Source organism: Ascidiella aspersa, chromosome 2 (assembly GCF_963924565.1).
Source record: "Ascidiella aspersa chromosome 2, kaAscAspe10.2, whole genome shotgun sequence".
Taxonomy (NCBI): Eukaryota; Metazoa; Chordata; class Ascidiacea; order Phlebobranchia; family Ascidiidae; genus Ascidiella; species Ascidiella aspersa.
Genome location: NC_139448.1, coordinates 1,337,436 through 1,351,843, shown reverse-complemented (window position 1 = coordinate 1,351,843; position 14,408 = coordinate 1,337,436). Strand labels below are relative to the sequence as shown.

Below are 14,408 nucleotides of genomic sequence, written 5' to 3'. Positions count from 1 at the left end.
CAACACGATTTATGAATAGTGTTAAGGAAACAATTTTGTGGTAAAATCACTCTAGTCGACATTTTGGTACATTCTATGAAATGTGATATTTTGTTTTTTATATAAAATGTCTGTTTCACATTTTCTTTACATTAAATCAGAAGTAATCTATATAAATTCCCCTGGAAAAAAAAAGAAATACAAAAACAATGTGTAATGTTGTGTGACGGTGCTCATTCAAGCGTTACTATGTTTTAATTTAGGGGTCTCAGTTATACTTTTCTGTCTTCTGTCAATGTTACTTGCATCACTAAGATATATTAAGATTTGTTAGATACGTCGATAGTAGTTGTTGACAGCATATCCATACATTTTACAGCTATTCAAAACAAATTTCATTTTTATAAAAGAGTCTATACAAATCTGTTAATAAAAAGAGAGTATAGTCTCTTTAACAAAATATTTAACTAAAACTAATCGCTAACTTTGCACTATTGTTACAAACATTCGCATTATACGATTTCTCACACAAATATCACCCAGAGGCGTATCCTGGGTATTTTGTGCCGGGGGCAAACTATATAATTGGCGCCCCTCCTCCATGCTTAAGCACATTTTCTATTACATTAACATATTAAATCTTTGGCACCCCTGTACCTTGGCGCCCGGGGACATATGTAGCCCACCGTGGTCTGTTAACCACAAGAGAAATATTTATTTAACAGCGAAACCCATGAAAACTTTATGCATAATATTCTCACAAAAATATTGTAACACACAATGCATATGTACATAGTAATAGAAATAAAGAAGGCAAGACGGGTTGATGTTAAACACAACGAAAATATTGCATCTGTGCGAAAGTAAGGTGCAAGGCAAGAACAAATAACAGTAAAGTGGCAGTATTTAAAACAAACAAAAACTACTGCGAAAGTGGATTCTAAGCTAGCGAATATAACAAGTAAAAAGGGAACGTTGTTGTAATAAAATTTAAAGGATTTTGGTATTTAAGCATTATAAAAATCAGTAATTAAAATACCACAATTACAACGGATTAACTTTTAAAAACGACAAACTTCCTTTTGCAAACACGCGAGATTACGAAGACCCGGACAGAAGCGAACCCGGACGCTCTGGATTTAGAGTTCTTGTTTGAACATAGCGGCGGGGAATCCCCCTTGAAGAAACTTGTCGCCGTAAATGTTGCTGCCTCTTTCTTTATCGATCTCACCACGTGACAACGACCTCTTGATCAACTCCTGACATCACAAGTATGACGTCATTACAAAGTTATTACATTAATGACGTCACAAATGTAGAGTTATTACAATAATGACGTCACAAATGCAAATTTGTTAAAATAATGACGTCATCAAAGCAAAGTTATTAAAATAGTGACGTTACAAATGCAAATTTGTTAAAATAATGACGTCATCGATGCAAAGTTAATACATTTCACAAATGAATAGTTATTACAATAATGATGTCACAAATGTAAAGTTATTACAATAATGACGTCACATATTTAAAGTGATCACATTGTTAATTTCATAACTACGATGCTTGACCGCCCGTAAAATAATACTGTCATTTATGTGTTGTTAAAAAAAAAAATACAAAAAAAATTCATCGCAAAAAATATATTTAGAAAAGTTTGTATTAGTGATAATTAATTTTCTATTTCTTTTAAAAATATAACATTTTAATGTTTTCCTTCAAAAAAATATATATTATAAAAAGAAAATACCCTAAAGAAATGCAAACAATAAAGTAAAGGCTTTGGCCACACGACCACATTACGCCGCATTACAAACAGCGTTCGTTGCCTATTTTCTACTTAACAAATCCACCAAAGATAAAAACTCACAAACTTATACTGCTTCCTGGCAGTTTCCAAGGCTGAATGTAGTTCCTCGTCAATGTCATCAGTTTTTTCGATAAGTTCCAAGATATTCTGAGTAGCAAAAATCAAGTTTTACAAATTGCGTGTTTGCTTAATTTACAGCGCTCCGTATATTTCGTGATCATTTTTCAATTTACGTAATTTTAACTACAAGCGTTAATATTATTTATCCACAGTTTTAAAGCAACTATAAGACCTGTAAAATAACATCAAGTATTTCTTCGGTCAAATTGAAATCGTTCATTTTTATGACGTCATTTGGAGTGACGTCACAGTGTTACCTTCTTCCCCGATCCCATGATGACGTCGACATCTAGTTTATTGACGTCACCGTCCTCGTTCTGGTCGATCGCGTTGTAGAAATCTCTCGCTATTTTCTCGCATTGTTCGTTCCACAAGAGAGATGACTCAGGAATGCTCTGCAACGAAAATGTATAAATAACAATAGTTTACCGCAAAACAACTTCCTATATTCCGCCAATTCAACAAGTATAAGAGGTTACGCTGATTGACACCTCAACAAATATTGGATCCATATTTGATAAATAAATTATTTTGAGCTTGAATCCATACAATTCACAGGATTGACAGACTGACGGTGCTTAGTAAAGTAAGGTGGCAGTTGTTTACTTACATTTTGCAAACCCGCCTTTATATCATCAAAGTCCATAAACTTCTTCTTACGAAGCTGACGGAACATCACAAGACTAAAAAGCAATATAGTTTGTAGAACTTTGGTATTTTTGCAAGTTTTATCACACCTGAAAAGCTTTACAGTAAAGTATTTAAATTTGTAACAAGTCATACATTATTTTCATGTTATGAGATACACACAAAAAAGTATATCACACTTTTTCTGTTCTCTAAGGGGCAAAATTATCTTTGCTTTCAAAATAAACGACCGTCGCCTTATTTTCTTGTTAAAAAAAGTTTCGTAAAATGTCATATTTAAAATGTTTGTAAAATGCACGCGAACTACTTTGGGTTATATGGGCGTAGAGCGCATTACAAAATACTATTTCTATTTTTAAAGAGTTTTTTTTTGCCCATGTAATTTCATTATGGCGAAACCAAATTTGATTCGCAAAATCAAAATATGTGATACAACTAGTACAAAACATTGCTGCTATAAAGCTGCAACTTACAAAATATTTTGATTTTTTTTCTTTTGGTCGCTTTTTGTTTTTTCCGTTTCTTCAGAAGGTTTGTGATCTGAAAAATAGTGACGTCACAAGTTAAAGTTGAGCAAACCTACGTCACGTTTTTGTTATGCTCGGTAATACGACAGTTTTTTGTGATTTTTTTAAACTTACATTGTTCTGTCTTCCGCCAACAATTACCCATCGCAAGATTCTTTTATAAATGCTGTTCCTTTAGCGAGGAATGCAACTAGTGTGGAGTCAATAAGTGCGATAAATCTGCAACCAGGTATTTAGTTTTTCACGGAATTAGGAACCAATGAGGTGTGCAAGAACTGTGCAGATCGTAGAATACCAAGGCGCGAGTGCAACTATAGCATTCTGTAAAACAGTGTTTCTCAACCTTTTTTTGCGACGACAATACTGAGCGCAAGCATAACAACGAGGCTTTGGCGACTCAATTCACTTCACTGAACTCTTGTAAGCAGACACAACATAATTATTAGCATAAGTTAAATTTTATATAATATGAATCATATGTTATATTGCATCCGTTTTTTTTGTTACTTTCTTAGAACTCTTCCTCAGAATTAACATTTGTAAACCTAACCATTGTAATAAACGATCCAACCCGGGGCCCATGTTCGGGTTGTACCCATGGGTTAAGAGAGACTGGTGTCAGACTATATATATTCAAAAGTCGGCGTCTATGAAGCACATGAAGCACGTTGTGCGGAAGCTTGCTAACTTGAAGTACAATTATTCACCAGTGCCACTTGTTTTCAGCCAATAAAGATTGAAGACCACTTGTATTAAAATAACCCTAAAAATACCCCCTCTTAAAGGCCTTGTACCTTTGTCGAAGACCGCTTTGCCGACCGCGTTCTCGAAATGTTTTTCGTTGAATTCAACATCTGCCAGTGATATCGGTTCGGGGTGTTCCCCGCATCTTGCTTGCGTCATGTTGCTGAGGTGCGCCGGCTTGTGGTTGAACCACACATTCACCGCTAGGTTGCGCCCGAACGAGTTCACTTGGTGCGCCCTAGAGCAAAATAAATAATTAAACAGGGGAGGGCAACCTACGACGCGTCAGTCAACATTTGAGCTTTGTAGGATCACAAGTGACCCAATATACACCAGAGATAACAGGAAAATCAGGGATGTCAATGATGTACTCGCTGTAAAAAGTGTAACGAGAAAAGTTTCTTTAATCGTAAGAATGTCACCTGATTGTGAATAAAGTTTAAAATATGTAGGGAAGGTTTATCTTGTTCCTATGTGAAATTCTTTCCAACAACCAATGCTTCTACTGCTCGAACTATCATAAATATATATAGCATATAAAATGAGGTAAAATGTATGTGGCGATTGTAAGTAAAAAATAGTTGAAAACAAAAAGTTGCCCTGCCCTGTTGTGATTAGAATAAAAACTAAAACAAAATGCAAGCGTAAAGACTTATTCATGTTACGTTTTATCGCGATGTTGACTTCTGTATGAGAGCGATACTCGGCTTTAAAAAGAGGAAATATGCCAAAACACAAAAGTAAATGGTCGTTCGCTAGTTCATGATTTAATTATTTTATTCTTGCTTTTTTATAGGATATACCGCTATTCTCTTGAATGGCTTTTTATTACAAAAGCCTTATAGTTGAATTATGTTTAAAGTACTGTAGGATAACAAACTAAGCCGAAAGAGAAAGTAAAACCAATATGAAAGACTAAATGTTTTATATTTTAAATACTTTTCCATCTGGCCACGGCACACCAGGCAACATTTAATGGCGCACCATTAAGAAGACCACCTTATTTCTTGCATTTCACTATGAACAATGGGAGAGTTTAATTGACGATATTGTTATATGGCTTAATTTGCTGTCAGCTGGTTTAGAAAGTGCATATGGCGCGTGATAATATCCTTAAACCAATATCCAGCCACAATTAGTTCCTTCCTTAAGGAATAAGTTGCATATGTTCTCTATCTTCATATTATTCCTTATAACGTTAGAGGTTCAATATGAAAGTTTATTAAAACGGATAAGGGAAAATATATTTGTTATTTCGATTTTAGAATTTTTTTTGGAAACCAGCATATGGCAAAACATATCATATTCTGTGCAATATAACCCACACAATAAATATGCTGTTGCTACCAGGCATAGTTGACTAAAAACGATCCACAATTTATTATTCATTCTAATCATTTCGGCTGCCTATGCAGAATGCCTTAATCAGGGAATGCAACAACACCACGCTTAACATTACGCAAAGTAAATACTAGCTAGTAGCCGAAACGTTGAAGGAAAGAAATAAGTCCTAGAAGAGTTAATTAGTGTAACAACCAATGAAGTACATATGATGTTGCTATTAGACAAAGCATACTAAAAGAAACTATATACACAAGTTCTTAGGGACATTAAGTAATGCATTTAGCTCACCACTTGTAGGGTATAAAGAGGCAATCTCCTTGTTTCATGTTCACAACAGCGTACTTGTGCTTGGCAAGATCGGGATACTTCACAAAATCAACTGAATCAACGTCGGCGCTGGAGTAAGAACCACTGGGGATGTCGAGTACATTGGCGACCCAGTCCTACACATAATGGCGACTAAATATGAAGGATCAGAACCAGTAACATGATTGTATATGTTGCCGTAAAATACGATTTAATGTTGGCAAACAGAAGTATATTATTTTGTATATAATAACAAATCCACCCCAAGGGTATTATTTTCGTTATTAGTTACTAAAATCAATAATAATAGTTACTTACCAAATGTTTAACATGTCTTTAGACTATATTAATTTACACATTTTTGTTAAACTTGCCAGGCAACTTAATAATCAACTATAAATATTAATCTTAGAGTAAAATGAGATGCATTGCCATTGGACATATAAAAGTAGTAACAGTAGAAGTTTAATCAGCAAAACCAACTGTAATCACTATTTAAATGTCAAAGATAAATTGGCAGGAACAGACAAAACAGCAAGTTTTTAATATGATCTGCTTTTTACCTCTTCGGTGTGGAATGGGCTGACAAATATGAGGGTCTTGTTTCCTCGGAACAAACAGTTGATGTTTTCCACGCCGTCGTGGTGTAGAACTGATCTGGTACCTCCACTGCTGTACCACATCACCTGATCATAACAAGGTTAAACATAAACTATTAGTGGACCACATCACCTGGTCATAACAAGGTTAAACATAAACCATTAATGGACTACGTCACTTGGTCATAACAAGGTTAAACATAAACTATTAGTGGACTACATCACCTGGTCATAACAAGGTTAAACATAAACTATTAGTGGACTACATCACCTGGTAATAACAAGGTTAAACATAAACTATTAGTGGACCACATCACCTGGTCATAACAAGTTTTTTTTAAGTGTTTTACTTGTGGAACCACAATATGTATTTATGCAAGTTTTCAACCCTTAAAATAAAATGCAATTTTGAGTTTATCTTTTAATGTAAAGGTAAAAAATTAACTGTGTGTTTGTTGATGTAGTGCTCCTTTAAACTGACAGATTACCCGCTGCAAACGCTGTCATGACATAAGTATCAGCCCCGAGGAAGATTACCCATCTGAGTTATCCAAACGTTGGTAAATTTGTTAATGAAAAATACTTACTAGAAAAACAATTTTTAAATTAATACAATGCCTGGCAGCAACAGTATATTTAATGTGATTGAGTGGTGCCACCTGATTTCCGCTAAATCAATGAAAAAAACAATAAATATGTGTATTTTTCTTGTACCGTGAGAGCAAGTTCTTTAAGTACTGGATCGCACTTTAGTGGAGGGGGAAGGAAAACATCACTTCTGCAAAAAACATGTTCCAGATTTAAAACCCTGATTGAATGCTGACATGCATTACCTTTAGAAACCAACTACAGATATAAATTTAGTAAATCTTCTATTTAGCAGAAGGGGAATACAACAAAAGTTATCCCCACCTTATATTTTAAAGTTAAGTAAGTAATTTTACCGGAGAAAGTTTGGCACGTTGTTGACCATATAAATGTTTTCGCTGGTGTATCTCTTGACATAGTCACGGAACGGCATATCTTCTCCTATTTCAGTTCTAACTTCTTTCTTCCTCGGCTCTGTGTAAACTGATTCAGTAGATCCCGGGTGCTCAAGGAAATATTCATCAGACCTAAAATTACAAAGTACATACACAATTTATAGAAAAAATATTTTATGATTATGACTAACAGTGACACATTAATAAGTTTTCACTATAATTTGTCTTTATACAGCGCCTGATTTTTATTTAAAATTAGACAAATACGGTCATTCACAAAGATTCCATTAATAAGTAGCATTCATTGGGGCAGTTAGCCATTCTGGAATACTTGGGTTAAACAGAATTAATCTTCAGAAAAATTGAAAACAATTGCAGCTTTAGCATTGCTATGCTTCATTTAAAATCAGCAAATTTCAAACATTAATGGATTGCTTTACTAGACCTTACAAACAAGTAAGGAAATTGTTTGTAGAAAATTGTTTGTTCTGTCACAAATTATTACTAATAATTAGACTCCAACAAAATCAATTTTAAGTTGGTTCCTAACTTTATATTTTTACTTACCACTTTTCATAAGCTGGTGAAAGTTTTGCTCCACCTTTCATTACAAGAGGAATGGAGGGGACAACAAACTGGTTGAAGAAGTCGTGTGGCTTTGGGAACCCCTCGGTTATAGGGATCTCAAAATATGGGCCGGCCGAACCAAAAGGCTTCAGGTGTCCTGGTAAGGATTTTAGGGACTCAATTTCAGACTCGCTGAGTTCACATGAAATCTGAAAAAAAAGTTTTACAAACTAAAAAGAACGGAGTTATTCACAATCTTAAACAAACATGGGTCAGATTCGAAAGTTAAGCTTTTAGTGGATGCTGCTAATATTTAGGCAAAACCTGTAAGGCTTTATTAAATCTGTATCATAAGTAGATTCAAACACATACTTACCTTTGAAAATGTTACAAGCAAAAGGCAAAACAAAACACATCCATAAAACATGTTTTAATTTTGGAAACCTATAAATAAGACACAGGATTTGCAGTAACCTATAACATAAAAAAATAAAGTTTCGTAGCATTTCAAAACAGCTTTGGCATAGAATTTACTTCAAAAACTATTTATTGGGTGTAAATTACTACAAATAATAGTGGTATACACTTCTACACTTCAGACATAAATTAAATGCAATACCACTGCAAGAAGCAAGTTCTCAGCCAAACTAGGCCCAACATGGGCGCTGGTCTAGAATCCTACCACAGTTCTAAAATCAACGCACAAAATTTGAGTTAGGTTGCGGGTTAGCGTTTGGGTGTGGGTGGGTCAAGTATTATTATATTCTTTATTCAATAATAATACTTGACCCACCTTAACCCAAACGCTAACCCGCACCCTAACCCAAATGGTGTTTCGTTGTGGTAGGATTCTAGACCAGCGCCCCAACATGCTTTAGTGACAAGCCTATTCCCCGTAAAAGTTAGGACAAACTAACAAAGCAGGAATTTCCTGAAATGCGTCGATGTTTTAAAAGCTTCACTTCGCTTGGAAACAGCTGCTCTGTGTTCAATAAGGCGTGACGGTGCTGGGATTTTTTTTTGCGCGGTGAAAAGTTTAAGAATTTAAGGATTTAAATTTTAAGGGGTTGTTGTAATCAAGTCATTTCAAAAGACTTAATAAAACGTGGCCGTTCAAAAACATTTAAAGTCCAAGTCAATTCTCGGATAAAATGACTTTATATCAGCCAATTCACTGTCATGGTTATTTAAATCATTGCTTTTAAAAGGAAAGGCACTGGTCTAGAATCCTATAACATTTGCGTCCGAGGGTTTATATTGCTAACAATATCCGGGTTAGGGTGGGAGATTGAGTGGGTCAAGTTTTATTATTATATTTCTTCTTACACATTTATGTCTTCCTTTCAATTTCAACTTCGACAACTCGTTTCGTTACTATTAAAATAAATGTGGTTGGATTTTTAGACCAGCGAAAAAGAAGTCCAATATAAGTCATTTTTCTTAATTTAGACGTTAAGTTCAGTCATTTAAAAACACAATAAAGTGAAGTGATTGGACTTAGGCGAATACAACAATGCTAATTTATTAAAATGTTTAAGCCAATTACATTTAGTAAGTTATCCTTTTATAGAGAAAGCACTTCAATTTGTGATTATACTTGATAAATTTAACAATACCAGTGTTAAAATGTTATTATTTCTGGGAAGTGGCTATTCACGTTATCGCTCTTGTACCTTTGTTGATTTTGGTTTGAGTGGTGGTAGTATTAGATTTAATTCGGAAATTGATTTAAATTACTTTGCCGGGTAAATAGACTCCGGAGGTACCGCTATTTGACCGGATCGCTCTTTTACGGTTGCATACGTTAGTGATAATATGTTGATAAAACTACTTTGGTGTCTGGGTGAGTAGCCTCTTCCTAAAACACATAACTGAGAAACAGGTGTTGGAATCAAAAGACAATACATAGCAACAAGAAAAAATTTAATCTGAATTGTGATTTTAGAATTGAATGAAGTTAGGGCGTCTTCTGCATGAACAATTTAAAGATGTCTCAACCACAATACCAGAGTGTGGGTTCTCGTCAGCAAATTAACAACCAAGCTGGACAACAACAGGTTAACACTAGGTGTTGCTGGACTTTATTGTTATTATCGAATAACATTTTATTATTTTGCTGGGAGCACAATTATTTGAAAAAGAAAAATCACAGAGCTGTAGTTTTGCAATATTACTTGTCAATTTAAATCTGATTCTGTATTTTGGCAAATTTCTGAATGTTCACAAACAGTTTTATATTTTCAATGATGCCTAAACAAGTGATGAACCATTTTTCCAACTTTAGAAAATATTTAAGAAATTCTCTTTTTGATTCGACAAGTATTTTCATTACAAAACGTGATTTTATTACAATAAATGTGGCATTTAACAAAAAAAATTTTTTATACAACTATTTGTTACAAATTATCAAATTTCTTCAAATAAACAAAGCAAATTAGAAAAATGTTGTTTTGTAAAGCTAAATAAAACGCAATGCTTTCCAGAGTTCTAAATTGACTGTTCTTAAAAATTGTGTTTCTTCATATAATTGAAATTAGTTTCCTGGTCTGTTGTTTACATAATGTTTTAAATATTTTACAGCTGTTTTGAAGGCAAGAAAAATCTATCATATTTTAATATTTGATTCACATCAATTTTGTTGACTTTTAGTTTCCAAATGTTGAATTCATTGGTTTGAGTTTGGAAAGTATAGAAAAGCACCTCCATTTGTGATTCTAGCATCAGTGTTAAAATGGCATTAATTCTTCCTGTGCATAAAGGTTTGAAAGTGTCTATTTGACCGGATCACTTTTTGACGCTTGCACCAAAACGTGATTGTTTACTGTAAGATGAAAAAATGTTTGCTAGTAAAAATATGAATTTATTTTTATTTTTTATACCTTTTTATAAGAGCCCATGCTAAATGTTTTACATAAGTTCTAATAAAAAAAAAATGTAATTTTTAATTTACCAAATCCAATGTTGGTTTGGGTAAGGACCACTCTGGCAAAAAGTTCAGGCTTATGAAAGCTAGACCTGGCAAGATTCATTACAGGTTTAAAATTTCAATAATGATAATACAAAAAGCAGTTTTCTACTTGAGTTTTCATTTAATTTATCTTGTTTATATTGCCCTCAGTTTAGTGATGTATGATAGGTTAGCATTTTGTAACAAACTTGAAAAAACAAATACATAATGTCATGCAGTTAGTAAGTTACCATAACAAAAACCACTCATTCTAAATTGTTTACCCGCTTAAAAGTCCCATATTTTCCGAACAAAGGCACGTTGGTTCCCCCGATTGCGATGGCCTGACCGGGTCCGTGGTTGTCCCACACAGTGATGGTTGCTAGGCCCTCCTCGGCAACTCGCTGTAGCGAATTGGGAGTCGTAGGCACTCGTTCCAGGAATGTAAGCTGCGGCCGGGAGTTGTGATGTAATGCCTGTAAGTTGTTTGTACCGGGAGACAAATCGCCTTGCTATCGTCAAACACCTGCACATATCACGCATAGTGGGTTATCCTGGAGATACAACCTAAAAGTAACTAAATAGAAAAATATATAGTAAATGAACTGCCATAGACCAGTGGTTCTCAACCTGTGGCACACTAACGTTACGCGAGTAAAGTTACAGTCAAAAATAAGTGATATGGGACGAGAACATACAGAACCACTGCCATAGACAGCAAGAATAATAAACTAAATAAACATATTAGACAAAGAACAAGTGTTGTAACATTTATATATAAAACTTGGACTTTTTAAAGTGCTGAAGGACACACTAAAGTAGTGATTCCCAAACTGTGTGCCACTGCATACTAGTGTGCCTCGAGAGACTGTCAAGTGTGCCGCAAAACTTTTTGTAATGTTAAAAAACAATATATTAGTATCCCCAATAGGCATATATGCAAGCACTTAGGACTTAAACACGCACTATCCATTACCAGGTATTAATATAGAGACATTTACATATACTTTGTCGGTGTTAAGGGCGACTCTAAAATTACTTTATTGGTGTTCTGCTATGAGTGTGCAGCGAAAATCTAAGATTTTTTTAGTGTGCCGAGTGCCACGATCCAGAAAATTTTGGGAACACTGCAGTAAAGTAATGTTTGTAAGTAGGAGACAACTTAGCAAAGAATGAAACACGGTAATTTTATAAAATTTTTATACACATGTTTTCCAATAATATTGATGAACAAGCCAAGTTTTACCTGAACTGTTGCGTACAAATGACTGTCTTGTTCAAGCTGTGTGGCGCCATCTGGTGTAAATTGCAGGTGTGGGTCGTTGAGAAGATCTTTGTAGCTACGGTCGGGGCGCTTTCCCTCCAAACTACACAGCTGTGATAAAACAAAAAAAACTGTTGAAGCAGTGGTATAAAGAGTGTATATACAACACACATATAAATAATGGCTCATTTAGTAAAGCTTAAAATAAATACACATTTGTTTCGGCACTTTTTACTAAATTGATAAGATTTTGTTATCGTAACCGCTCACTTTCAACAATATCTCAATATGGGTATAAACATCATCAAATATTAGAATTAAAATCAGTTTCTTTTAATTTGCATTATTTGATTGGTTTACCACAGCTCTAGTTTGGTTTAAATCCCTTTTTTTAAATTGTTTTTAAAACTTTTAGCAACTCGCATGAAATAAAAAAACAAATATTGGCAACAATGCAATAAGGTTTTGGTTCTAGTTGATTTAGTTTTAAATGGTTACAGATTTTAATATTTCTAGTGAATGCATAATTACAAACTTGAAAACAAGTTTTAATCTAATAAGAATATCAAAGCCCATACAGAAGTAGGTATCATTTTGGACGTTTCGAATAACTCTTTATTCATTGAATAAAGAGTTATTCGATGAATAAAGAGTTATTCGAAACGTCCAAAATGATACCTACTTCTGTATGGGCTTTGATATTCTTATTACGTCTTACTACAACCTCCAACCATTATGCTCCAAAGTTTTAATCTGATTTTGTTAATGCACAAACATAAATACTCATGAAAACTAAAGCCTTCTAAAATCAAACCAAAAATCATAAAAATCACCTTTATTGTCAAGTTAACATCTAAATCACAACTATAGACATAATGGAAGCGATCTGGAATTGGTTGTCTTTGTTGTCCATTGTTCCCCTGATTGTCAGTCATTGTTTATCTAACAATCAGTTGGGGGTGTAAAAAGCTGGAGGTCTTGCTTGCGGATTTCCAAGTTCCCACTCAGCTCATTGGATTTGTAGAATACTTTGTAAAAATACAACTAATTCAGAACTTAAAAAGGTTCAAATTTAAACAATGTAGAAAAGCCACTATAATTTTTGTAAATGCTGGGCATTTCTGTGGGGGCAGATGTGCACCTGAGAGTTAAAAAAAGCAATTTGTGTACACATTTGAGTCAGTAAATGGCGGACATAAATTTAAAAAAGGTTGAGATGGAGTAGGATTTCCAACCTAAGGTGTGCAAAAAACATAATTGCACTTTGAATTTGGCGCTGCACACCCGAGATCTTGGCGCGAAGTGCCATGAAATGCAGGCTGGTTCTTGAGTACATATACTGATTAGTTATTATACATTGATTTGGGATTAGTGCATTAATTTAAACTAGTTCTCGTCAGGTAATTACAGCTTTTTACTAAATTTTTCTGCGATATATCTTGTTACTACGAGTTTTATTTTAACAATGAAAAATGGAATAGAAATAATTTAGTTTAGGTATGTTAAACCATGCTTCGGCGCTGGTCTAGAATCCTACCTCAACACCCATTATTTGATTTAGGGTGCGGGTTGGCGTTTGAGTTAGTAAAAGCAATATTATTAAATAACAATACTTGACACTCCCTCACCCAAATAATGTGCATTGCTTTAATAAATGTTTAAACAATATGGTAGGATTTTAGACAAACACCGATGCTTAATACAACATGAGTTAGTAGAGATCTGGGCGCTGGTCTAGAATCCTACCACAGTTCTAAAATCAACGCACAAAATTTGAGTTAGGGTGCGGGTTAGCGTTCGGGTGTGGGTGGGTCAAGTATTATTATATTCTTTGTTTAATAATAATACTTGACCCACCTTAACCCAAACGCTAACCCGCACCCTAACCCAAATGGTGTTTCGTTGTGGTAGGATTCTAGACCAGCGCCAATGCTTAATACAATATGAGTTAGTAGAGATCTGGGTATAAATTTTTAACATGGTCAAGATTATTACTAATTGTGCAAAATACAGCATTGTGAATAAAGCAACAAACCTTCAAGAACCTTGCTATTCTTCGCATGCAACTTTCTTCTATATTCTTGGTCACCTTCAATCTTTCTGTAATACTGAAGAACCGCAACAACACCAAGAATTTCGGCAAATAAAACTCCGGGCAGGAATTTCTTCCAAGCAATGCTCATATCAACAATGTCTTACAAATGAGAATATGACAGCAAATATAAATATGAATACTATTATAACTAGAGCTATCGTCATTTTGAAAGTGTAAGCAATATTAACATGTTAACTATTAAATGTTGCTTGCAAAACGAGAATGTTATTTCAGCTACTATTTCTAAATTTATCTCTCTGCATGATTATAATCTATTAATCATAAAACAACACGATTTATGAATAGTGTTAAGGAAACAATTTTGTGGTAAAATCACTCTAGTCGACATTTTGGTACATTCTATGACATGTGATATTTTGTTTTTTATATAAAATGTCTGTTTCACATTTTCTTTACATTAAATCAGAAGTAATCTATATAAATTCCCCTGGAAAAAAAAAGAAATACAAAAACAATG

At 34.1% G+C, this 14,408-nt stretch overlaps 2 protein-coding genes across 2 annotated transcripts; both read right to left on the bottom strand.

Moving 5' to 3' along the window:
• Window positions 1–677: 677 nt before the first annotated feature.
• LOC146163049 (uncharacterized) lies at window positions 678–12,770 on the bottom strand. The gene is made up of 14 exons (XM_083382806.1): window positions 12,669–12,770; window positions 11,818–11,946; window positions 10,856–11,083; window positions 7,625–7,833; window positions 7,019–7,189; window positions 6,789–6,852; window positions 6,039–6,161; window positions 5,458–5,612; window positions 3,876–4,063; window positions 3,028–3,094; window positions 2,517–2,589; window positions 2,164–2,301; window positions 1,847–1,933; window positions 678–1,238 (listed from the first exon to the last, which is right to left on the bottom strand). The coding sequence occupies exons 1-14, from the start codon at window positions 12,768–12,770 to the stop codon at window positions 1,119–1,121; spliced, it is 1,854 nt and encodes a 617-aa protein (XP_083238932.1). The 3' UTR covers window positions 678–1,118.
• On the bottom strand, window positions 10,956–14,061 carry LOC146163048 (protein CEBPZOS-like). Its single transcript, XM_083380425.1, has 4 exons — window positions 13,871–14,061; window positions 12,669–12,863; window positions 11,818–11,946; window positions 10,956–11,097 (listed from the first exon to the last, which is right to left on the bottom strand). The coding sequence occupies exons 1-2, from the start codon at window positions 14,016–14,018 to the stop codon at window positions 12,778–12,780; spliced, it is 234 nt and encodes a 77-aa protein (XP_083236551.1). The 5' UTR covers window positions 14,019–14,061; the 3' UTR covers window positions 10,956–11,097; window positions 11,818–11,946; window positions 12,669–12,777.
• Between the last annotated feature and the right edge of the window lie 347 nt (window positions 14,062–14,408).